Below are 10,738 nucleotides of genomic sequence, written 5' to 3' on the forward strand. Positions count from 1 at the left end.
AAACATACATATTTTTGGTCTTTTGAAACATTGATGAGTTCTTGTTCAATTTCTATATAACAATCTGTACAAGAATATTTGCTAGATTCAGGCGGTATATACACAACTCCGCATATCAAATCTTCACACGTATGAAAAAGTGACTTATTTAACTTAAACCATAGCACATATTTACAATCAGTATTTACAATCTTTACATGCTTTATGATTTCATCGCGTACTGCTAATATCAATCCACCCGATCTTACTTTTGAAAGCTTATTTCTGTTTTTCATAAATGTTGTATATCCTGGGATATCAATTTCGTCAGAATTATCGGTTTTTGTTTCAGTGAAGGCTATTATATCATATTGGGTAATAAATTCTTTAAATTCGTTATAATTTAGCCGGTTTTTAATTCCACAGACATTTAAAGATAAAAAATTCAAAGTGTTTTGTATTCGATCAGGTGTCAGTACAGAGTCATTACATTTGGTGGATGTCTGCTCTCCTGCGCCCCCCTAGTCGTCAGTGCGGTCTGGAGTAGATCCAGTGCGCGGTCTCTTCTGGGTTGGTCGCTCGCCCCTAGGTGTCTGCTGATTTTGAGTCCACCGATTTCCGTGTGATGACTGCCCGGAGGATCTGAAGGATGGTGTTTCTTCCGACATCTCCGTTATAAGTGGAGGTGGAGGTGTATACACTTTCCCGTTAATATATAGCACATCTCGCACTAGCTTGGTCGTGCATCTGTCTTGTCTCGCCTGTCGCATAACGGGGTAGAGTTTTTTCCTCCTCTCCTCGATTTCTGCCGGAAACTGTTCATTTACCCAGATGTTACATCCATGGAGTCTATGTGGCGCTTTGATTCTGATGTATTCCCGGTCCTTGAAATACGTGAATTTTGCTACAATGTTTCTAGGTTTTTCACTGAATTCTCTGAACTTTCCCATCCTGTGGACCCGTTCAAATGAAAGTTCGCAATCAAGCCTAAATTTCTTCCGAAGGAAAAGTTGCAGAACCTCCTCTGTGTCCTCTCCTTTCTGTTCTGGAATGCCTGAGAACACTAGATTGTCTCTCATGGATCTGGCTTTTAAGTCGATGATAGAGTCTCTAATTTCTGCATTTTCTTTATTTAATAATTGTATATCTCGCTCAGTCTGACTTTGTGCTGCTCTATATTCATGACCTGCTCTCTTGATGTCATTTTTATTACTTTCAGCCTGTTTCTTAGCCGCTTCCGCCGTATCTTTCACAGAGTCAAATACTAACCCCAAAGAACTTACATTAGACTCAAGGTCTTTGAATTCACTACGTACATGTATGTTCTTTATTTCTGAGTCTAGATCAGTTACTTTTGTCTTGATTTTGGCCACATCACTTTGAATAACATTTAATTGGGACATCTTGCTCTCGATTTCACAGAGTCTAGAATTCATTTGAATAAGTAACGAGTGAATTGAGTGTAATGATACATCGCTGTCACTGTTACTGGGGTTGGAAGTGTTCCCGTAGATAATAGAATTTGACTCGGCCATTATCTGGACTGTATCTGAGAGAGACATAGCTATTTATACATCTTGAGTACAGTTCAGCTCCAGAGTTGTCCCCACATGAGAACAATAAAACGATCACAAAGTAATAAAAATAGGAAAATAACGCATATGTTGCTAAAAGACAGTCAATACATATACGGGTAGATGTTACCTGGCAATTTTTGACCCGAACTGGTGAATATATCGTTGTTATATACAAAAATTTCCGGAGCACTTACACTGACCACTTCATGACTCCATGATGACCTCTCAAGTTTTACTTGTCATCCACATCCATTCTCCGTCCCAAATAATATCACTCCCACCAAGCCAGAATCCCTCTGTTTTATATAAAACACCTAAAATGACCGAGGTGCCAGAGAAGTAAAACACTCAGTGTTAAGCGTATTTTTTTTAGGTCCGTAAAGATAGATCATTAAATGAAAAGGCGGACAATTTTTTCCAACCCCTTTTTACGGACACGGAGTTCGATCAAGATGCATACAAGTTTCACATAATCGATATTATATAAAAAAGACAACTAAAAATATCAATAAAATAACATGAAGTAATGTCATGAGTTACCGTGGTAGTGATTTGAGTTTGGAATCAAATCCCAATACGAGTAAAGGAAACTGGTTAATCTTCAAGAAGTCTGGCCGGCTGGGGATGCTCACTCCTCCATGGCACCTGATCCGACTTCATATGTTTTTGAGGTTCATGTTTGCTCTGGTCCTATTTGTGTTGTTCTATTGGACTTTTGAGCTTGAATACTGTTCGTTATCTCCATACATTTTATTACTAATTTATACAATAGTATATACGTATCGTAGCCACCAATCAACTTTAAAGAACATTTAGAATTGAAATTATTTTTTTTAAGTTAAATGCAATATTTGTAGTGATGTAAGAAGGAAATCTTTGTCATGGATTTTAACAATATATTTATGTAAGCTCAATTCATTGTACCGATTTTTTTAAAAGCATCTTTCAAATGAAGGATATGGAGATAAAAAATACACATTTGTTCAGACCCTCTTACATTGATTTTGGAAACAAAGCTGTTATATTTCGTTGGACAAAGTAAAACAAATCACGTTTATTTTCACAGGGGTTAACCTCTTCAGCGTGCAATAGTTCGTATAGTGGGAGTCCCGGGCAGTGTGTCCGACTCTCGTTAGGAGTGGGGGTGACTATTACATTAGTGGTTAGATTTTCTTACATCTTTATTTAAATGAATACATTCAATTTAATGCTGAAATGTGAAGTAATATTCTATATCTGTACCAGAAAACAATCGGACACAAAATCAAGCTCTCGAAATATTAGAAAAGCTTCTTGTTTTCTTTTCTTTTCTTTAACTCACAATAATAGTAATTCCATGTTTCAGACGAATAAAAATCATAAACAGTTTCAACAGTTTCAAAAAAGAAATTTTCAGGACAAATATTGTTTAGAGAAAGTATTAGCGTCTGTTTTTTTTATTTAATTTGACACAGAATGTTTTTTTTTGTTGGGTGACAGAGTACTGATCCTGTCCTTTAAACTACCGCTATTCACCTGTCCTGAACTGTTGTTATCGCCCTGTTCCTATACAACTGGACTTTCCCACCGCTAGGAGTCACTGCGAAAGTTTTGGGACCGCCTGGCCGGCCTTCCAACTATGGCACATATTAATTTCATCAAAGAAGGTATAAAGAACTGTAAAAAGAATGGTAAAATATAAAAAGATGTTTATCATAGATTGATTGATTGTATACTGTTTAACGTCCCTCTCCAGAATATTTCACTGATGTGGAGACGTCACCATTGCCGGTGAAGGGCTGCAAATTTATGCCTTTGCTCGGCACTTACGGCCTTTGAGCAGGGATGGATCTTTATCGTGCCACACCTGCTGTGACACGGTTTATGCGGTCTCATCCGAAAGACCGTCCCATTTAGTCGCCTTTTACGACAAGCAAGGGGGTACTGAGGACCTATTCTAACACGGATCCCCACGGGGCTAGAAGATTTGAAGATGATACATTTATGAACTCATATACTAGGAATATACGTATTTTTTTTTAATGTTTTATTAAAAGTCAGCGTAGTAATCGGTAAATATGATGCCGAATTTTTCTTGAACATGTTTTTATTTTACGCAAGCTTTTCATTAACTCGAAGGTTCTTCTTTGTATTTATATAGACGTAAAATGTAAATGTATAACGAGAATTTGGTAAAGGCCGGTATACACAATGAGATTTGTAGTATGATACAAGTATTATAATACTTTTGTAATACATGTATAATACTTTCTTGTACTCACGCTAATACATATCTTATAAGATTGTAAATAAACTACGTATTCCAACGTGTTTCCCTCGCCATATTTCTCTCTCTGTCAAAATAATAAAAATGGAAGATGAGGTTCTGATAGCAGTGTCTATCATCGTACTATGCACTGCATTATATATTCCACAAGTCCTCTCCCCCTTCCCATAAAACCACGAGTTTTTCTATATCTTTACTTGAATTGCGGCCACTATTATTTATCATGAGCCTTTTTTAGTAATGATATAAATAGGATGACCCCCAATGGGAGTACGTAGAGCATTGCCCTATTCTTACTACAGTTTTACAAGATTCGAAAAATCGTATGATACACTGTATTAAGAGTGTATACACAATAAGATTTTGTATTATAATACAAATCTTGCCGTGTATACGGGCCTTAAGTTATATTAAATTTCTATTTTGGATAGGAAATCACAATCTGTAACCCGGTTTCCGCTAGTAAAATACAAAACAGACTTGGCGCGCAGAGACATTTTCTTTCCAAAAACCCAATCTAGCAGAATAAAAGAATGGTGTTTGGCACTGATGGCCAATCACTTCAATAGGTTTCTGCATTTACGGCATAATTTGAACCCTTTGAAAGTAATTAAATATTTGCCATTCAAAAACTGTTTTTTAATTAATATTTTCCTTTATACTATATAAACACAGTTAACGTCCTTATCTGTAAAGTTGAAACCAATCAGCCAACGACATCACCCCCGGGACGAGATCTACAAATAAATATTTCAAATCATTTTCTAAATTTATTTCTCTTTTAAGACCAGACAGCACAATCCTCAATAAAATATGATTTCCCCAAAGAATTTTAAAATAAAGTGTTAATAATTTAAATATTTTCTCAAAAATGAGGTACATCATCACTCATTAGTGTAAGATTCTGTTTCTAATCCCAACGGAAATTCTTTGATTTGCTGATACATGTTTCACAATGCTGTTAATGCCTGTTTATTGTTAGAGTCATTTTAAAAACAGCGTAGAAATCAAAAAAATAATTATGAATAATTTTGATGAACTATTATGATTTACAAAAACGTATTTTTAGGAACGTGTCATCCAACTTTAATCGACCATAATTTTCTGCATTAAAAGTGTAGTATGTTACGATCAATTTTTAAAATGAGGCAAGCTACTGACAGATAAGTTGAAGTAACTGGCATTTCAATAACCCTGTTTAAATACAGCATTTCGTGATTTCCATTGTTGTCTTGTTTGCAAATATATCTATCATTGTTTCATATTTTGACATATTTCATACAAATTGTTTGACTTCTGTATTTATACAAAAATTGACTAAATTTGACCAAAGGTAATAAACAAATATTAAGAAATATCAGGCATTTAAAACTCTTTTGAATAATCAGACCAGGAAAATAATAAAAATAAATAAAAAATAAATTGATAATTTTTTAAATAATAAAAAAATATTGTGCTTGTTATTATCATTTCTATTTTTTTCTTCTAATAATGGACCCCGACAAGGGTTTGACCAAAATAGGGGCACATTTTAAGAAAATAATAAGATTTATATTTAAAATTTTAAAACGTTTTTAAGACATATTGACTTACTGTTATTATATTGCCACTGAAACGTTAGTATATCAACATTTTTTTACAGTAAAAATAAATATTTTGGAATCTTTATTTGAGGAAAAGTCTCGCCCCGAAGAGGAAAATTCTCGCTTTAAAGTGAGTCTTTAGGGAGAAGTTTCACTATATAGCCAGCCTTCAGAGGGATATCTGGCTATGGCAGAAGTCTCACTACACGACACCGATCACATATGTAAGAAAAAAAGTACGATATGGTAAGATATTTTGTACAATATTATTTGTTCCAAGTTAATGGAAAAAAACAACGCCGCATTGATAACTCAAAACATTAGTGCATAACTTATCAGACGTACAGTGACCAGCCGTGAAACCATTATATACCATCAGAAACAGTCCTATGAAATAAAGTCAATTAATTTTAAGGCACTCACTCTCTTTCACAAATAAAATGGCGCCGTTGGTCACATGGTGTGTCATTCCAAAGAAAACTGGTCCATTGTATTTCCAAGCAATGCTCATTATTTTTTTCATTATTGGGCTCCCCTGGCTTCCAGGCTGTGTACCCCATACTCAGAAGTATTTTACTTGTCATCCACATCCATTCCCCCTCTAAAATAATGTCACTTCCACCGAGCCAGAACCCATCTATAAAATTAAATAAATGGGGGCCAGTCATGATAAAAATAGAAAAAAAGTTATAATTAATACTAGGTAATGTACTCATCCCTAGAAAAATTTAAATTTATATATATACGAGTAATGATCAAAAAGTTCGCGAACTAATTGAATAGCTTCCATAAAACAATCAAAGTAAGTTTTCAGTGTTAAAGTAATACTCTCTTAATTTAATGCACATATCTGTCACCGTTCTGCCCATACGCAAGTCACGTGGTCCAGACACTCACGTGACATGCTCCATAGCATTCTGTTCACAGAATATAAAACATTTCAGAGTCATATTTCTTACCATTCAAGTTATTTTATATAACAATAACAGTTATTTGTAAGAAGTAACCTAATGTTTTGAAAAGGATGGATGAATAAGGATATCTTTTCCCAGAAAGAACATTGTGACCATCATAGACCGAGTCCTCTGACTTAGGAACGTCATTTATTTAATAGAGATATATACTTGAATCATATCTGATATATTTCACGATAATTCAGGGATTTAATACTTATAATTATTATTGTTAGGATGTTCAACTATATTTCAAGTCATAACGTCATAACAACAATTATTAGAATAATAATTGTATTTATGTATTTAATGCGATAATTTGTTTGGAGGTTTCCAGAAACATTTACGTTGGTAAATTGTGAAAATTCTCAGATCCACGCCTTGCCTGAGGGATTGTGTAAGGTCACGTGGTTAGCTCAGCGAGTCATTCACACTCGCGCGCTCACCACCGCTAACATGAAGCACGTCTATTTTGAAGAAATCACAATTTTTTGTGATCGTTATAGTCAGCCAAGAGAAGTGCTTTCTTATTCCATCATTTGTTGATTATTGTCACAATTTGCAAGATTTGTGCTGTTTGAGATTATTTTTTGTTTACTTAACCGAGGGTGTTGCCCACAATTTGTGATAGACGTGTGTGTTATTCACATGTGCAGATTTTGCAATGCCCATGTGGAGTCATGTGGAGTATATTTTTCTGATGATTGGACTTTATTAACTTTGTGTTGTGTTTTGAACTGGACTTTATTAACTTTGTGTTGTGTTTTGAACTGGCATTCGTTCGTTAATTAAAGGACAGAGATTTCCATATACCCACATAATGCGCGTGATTTCTGATTTTTGTTGTTTGTTAAACTAAACGACTAAAACTGAACACATTTATATCAATGGAGACACGGATTTGTTTGGCGAGAAGTTGTGATAATATTCATCAAAGGCAGTATCTGCAGGATGGCGTTGATGGAAAACAAATACGCAGCTGGAGATCATGACGGTCTTTGTGGAGCCACAGAGGTTTCAGGATGAACCTGAGCTATCAAGTCGAGTTGGTGTACATCTGTGCTGCACCCCCTTGCACGACCAGCCAATGCGGACGTGGTTTCGTTGTATAGGAATGCAGATAATTCAGTCGTCTTAATAATAAGGCCAGTATCGTATTCTTAATCATTTTATTGCACAACGTGTTGCGTATGCTTTGAGAAGTCTATGAATAGGAAAGATTATATAGATAAAGCTTGTCAGCAAATTCTGTTGATTAAAAGCAAGGATTGAATTTTAAAGTCAAGCCATTTAATATTTTTGAATTATTAAAAATTACACAGCAAGTTTTTGTTAGCTCGCGTTTCTGTGGAAATTATAGAATTTGTACATTTGTTCGGTTCTTCTAATCTTCTAGTGACAGTGGTTTCGGTCTTATGTAGAAATTATTCATTTAGACACGGTTATACGGATTAAGATTTACCATATGAATCAGTTTCCCAAATTTATAATCTTGATAAAATGGAGCTACGGTACAGAGTTTTTTGTTTAGTTCACAAGTTTGTTTATTATTGAATCGAAATTATTTCGGCCTAATGTACTTATCGTGTGGACTTGTAGGGGTATAAATTTATATATGAACCTACCCACGGTGTTTGACAATAGTACAGAGTAGGCCGCATATATGTACTTATTGTGTGGGAGTTTTTGGGTACAAAGTTTATCTGTGCCTACCCACGGTGTTTAGCAATAGTACAGAGTAGGCCGCATATATGTACTTATTGTGTGGGAGTTTTTGGTACAAAGTTTATGTGTGCCTACCCACGGTGTTTGACAATAGTACAGAGTAGGCCGCATATATGTACTTATTGTGTGGGTGTTTATTGGTACAAAGTTTATCTGTGCCTACCCACGGTGTTTGACAATAGTACAGAGTAGGCCGCATATATGTACTTATTGTGTGGGTGTTTATTGGTACAAAGTTTATCTGTGCCTACCCACGGTGTTTGACAATAGTACAGAGTAGGCCGCATATATGTACTTATTGTGTGGGTGTTTATTGGTACAAAGTTTATCTGTGCCTACCCACGGTGTTTGACAATAGAACAGAGTAGGCCGCATACATGTACTTATTGTGTGGGAGTTTTTGGTACAAAGTTTAAATGTGCCTACCCACGGTGTTTAGCAATAGTACAGAGTATAGGCCGCATATATGTTCTTATTGTGTGGGAGTCTAGGGTTCATTATTTATTTGTACCTATTCACATGTATAAGATAAGTACAAGGCTAAGGGTTTCCTTGTACCAGTAACAGTTTTTGTCGTGTTAGATTTTTTTTTTTGATTTGGGGATTTTTTAAGTTAACACGACATGGACTGTGGTCGAAGAAATGAAACTTACCAAGATCAATGACTTAAATTCGTTATGCATTGGCATACCTATGTTAAAGGAGTTTGTTCCTAGTATACTTGTAGATTTTACATATATGCCAATAAGAGGCAGTTATGTATTTGTTTGCACATTATGACATTTGCGTCTAATGTAGCAGGATTTCATTTAGTTTAGAGTTACCCGTACGCTTGATCTTCATGTTTTGTGCGGAGTTTATATGTATGCATATGGGTCGAAGTTATCCATATTTTCACTGTTTTGTTTTAAAGTATATATGCCCTATTACATCTAAACATAATGGCAACTTCATTTCATGTTCATTGCAGTCAATTTTAAGTAAGAGTATCACAATAGTTCTTAGTTGTTACAAAGTACGTGCTACAAATAGTGGTATCTCCTATACATGTGACATTTTTATCTTTTGTTATGGAGTTAATAGATTTATTCTTTAATATTTCGTTTGATGAAATTGGTAGAATCCCGGAACATGTAGAATTTCGTCAAAGCGAATCCTCTCAGCAGGGAATTAATCGATTATTATCAGTATGATTGTAATACAATATATACTGCTATCAAGGTTAGTCTACAGGAAAAAGTTTACTCTTTCTGTTCAAGGTTGTTACATTTAGTTTTTCTATGAGCATGATAATGTACATGATGTATCACTTTCTTTACAACTCAGTTGTTGGTTTTTGGCGTCCTTTCTTTAAATGACACCTTAGACTTAAAAAGTATTCATATAATTTTCATGTTTAAGTTGCAGATGCCCTTTGATGAATTTGCCAGTGTGCATATTTGCTACATCCTAGCAGCCCGAGTTTAGAGGAAGCGTAGCTATAACTGTTAATAGCCCAGAGAGCCCAGCAGAATTGTGCCGGATGCCATGAATCTAATGTTATTGATACAGGTTTGAACTGTTTAACAAATATTGACTTAGCGAGCTGTTTTATCTAACAAATTGCATAGGATTCGCGCCACCGGTGGATAATGTCCTAAACCAGCCCGTCCACTAGTGTTATTCCAGATACAATTTGACTTTACCAACAACTTTCATGCGATCAGCCGGTATAAGATTCATATGTTTGCTAGCTAAACTGCTGCAGTGCTGCTACAGGTGTGCCCCAAATCAGCCGTGTAACCAGGATATCCACTACCGTTGGTTCACAAAGCATTCATACCAGCTACATCATTCAATTTGGTTTCAAATAAAACATTTACAGGCGAGTCAGCAAGTAAATAATATAGGAAGATCCCCCCTCCATAAAAATTCAAATAAGTTCCCTATATAGCTGGTAAATATAGGTTTAATTTATTTTTATAAATTAGTACAGACCTCATGCACGGTCAGTACATTAAATAAAAGGTTTTTCAATTTGCGTCCCTTTTCGGAAATTAAGCATTGCCAGGCTAGAATACAATAATAATAATAATAATGATAAAATTATTTTAAAAAGTTTCTAATAGACAGCATAATGTTAGACATCGTTTGGAGTTACTAGCTCATGTTGTACATTGTACGTTTCTCCGGTCTTTATCTTTAAATATTAATTTGCTTTAATTAACCCCATGTAAAATTTTCTCCAACATATTTTTATATGAAAATTCTATTAATTTTCGGTCTTGTTTGACATCTGTAGTTGAAAGGTAATCGTTTTCTTTTGATATTTAGGAAAGGCATTTTTGCACATGGTGGCAGTATTTCATTCTTGACATCTCTTTCCTGTCTGACGATAGCAATGTTATTAACTCAAGCTTGTTATCAAATTCATGGTTAATCCTAGGATTACGTTCTTTGAATTTGCTATGCTTCGCTCTACCTAATTTCAGTGTGGTAAATTAATGTCTACAGATTCCCTATGTTCATGACATTTTCTATCCTTAATTTTAATTGGCCGGTCAGTATGAAAGTAGGCAGAGTTGTCAAGAACAGATGTGTGAGTTTGTAAGGAAGGCAATCTAGGAACATTCTTGTGTTATTCAGTTTTGTAGTCTATCTATGAAATTTGTTCCA

At 35.0% G+C, this 10,738-nt stretch overlaps 1 protein-coding gene across 1 annotated transcript; it reads right to left on the minus strand.

The window, feature by feature from the left end:
- Positions 1-500: 500 nt before the first annotated feature.
- Positions 501-1,541, minus strand: LOC134256179 (uncharacterized). Its single transcript, XM_062738833.1, has one exon. It carries the CDS (start codon positions 1,539-1,541, stop codon positions 501-503), a length of 1,041 nt encoding a protein of 346 aa, XP_062594817.1.
- Between the last annotated feature and the right edge of the window lie 9,197 nt (positions 1,542-10,738).

This window comes from Saccostrea cucullata, unplaced genomic scaffold (assembly GCF_032062105.1).
Source record: "Saccostrea cucullata isolate Sc308-1 unplaced genomic scaffold, CSIRO_AGI_Scuc_v1 ctg13338, whole genome shotgun sequence".
In the NCBI taxonomy this organism is placed as follows: domain Eukaryota; kingdom Metazoa; phylum Mollusca; class Bivalvia; order Ostreida; family Ostreidae; genus Saccostrea; species Saccostrea cuccullata.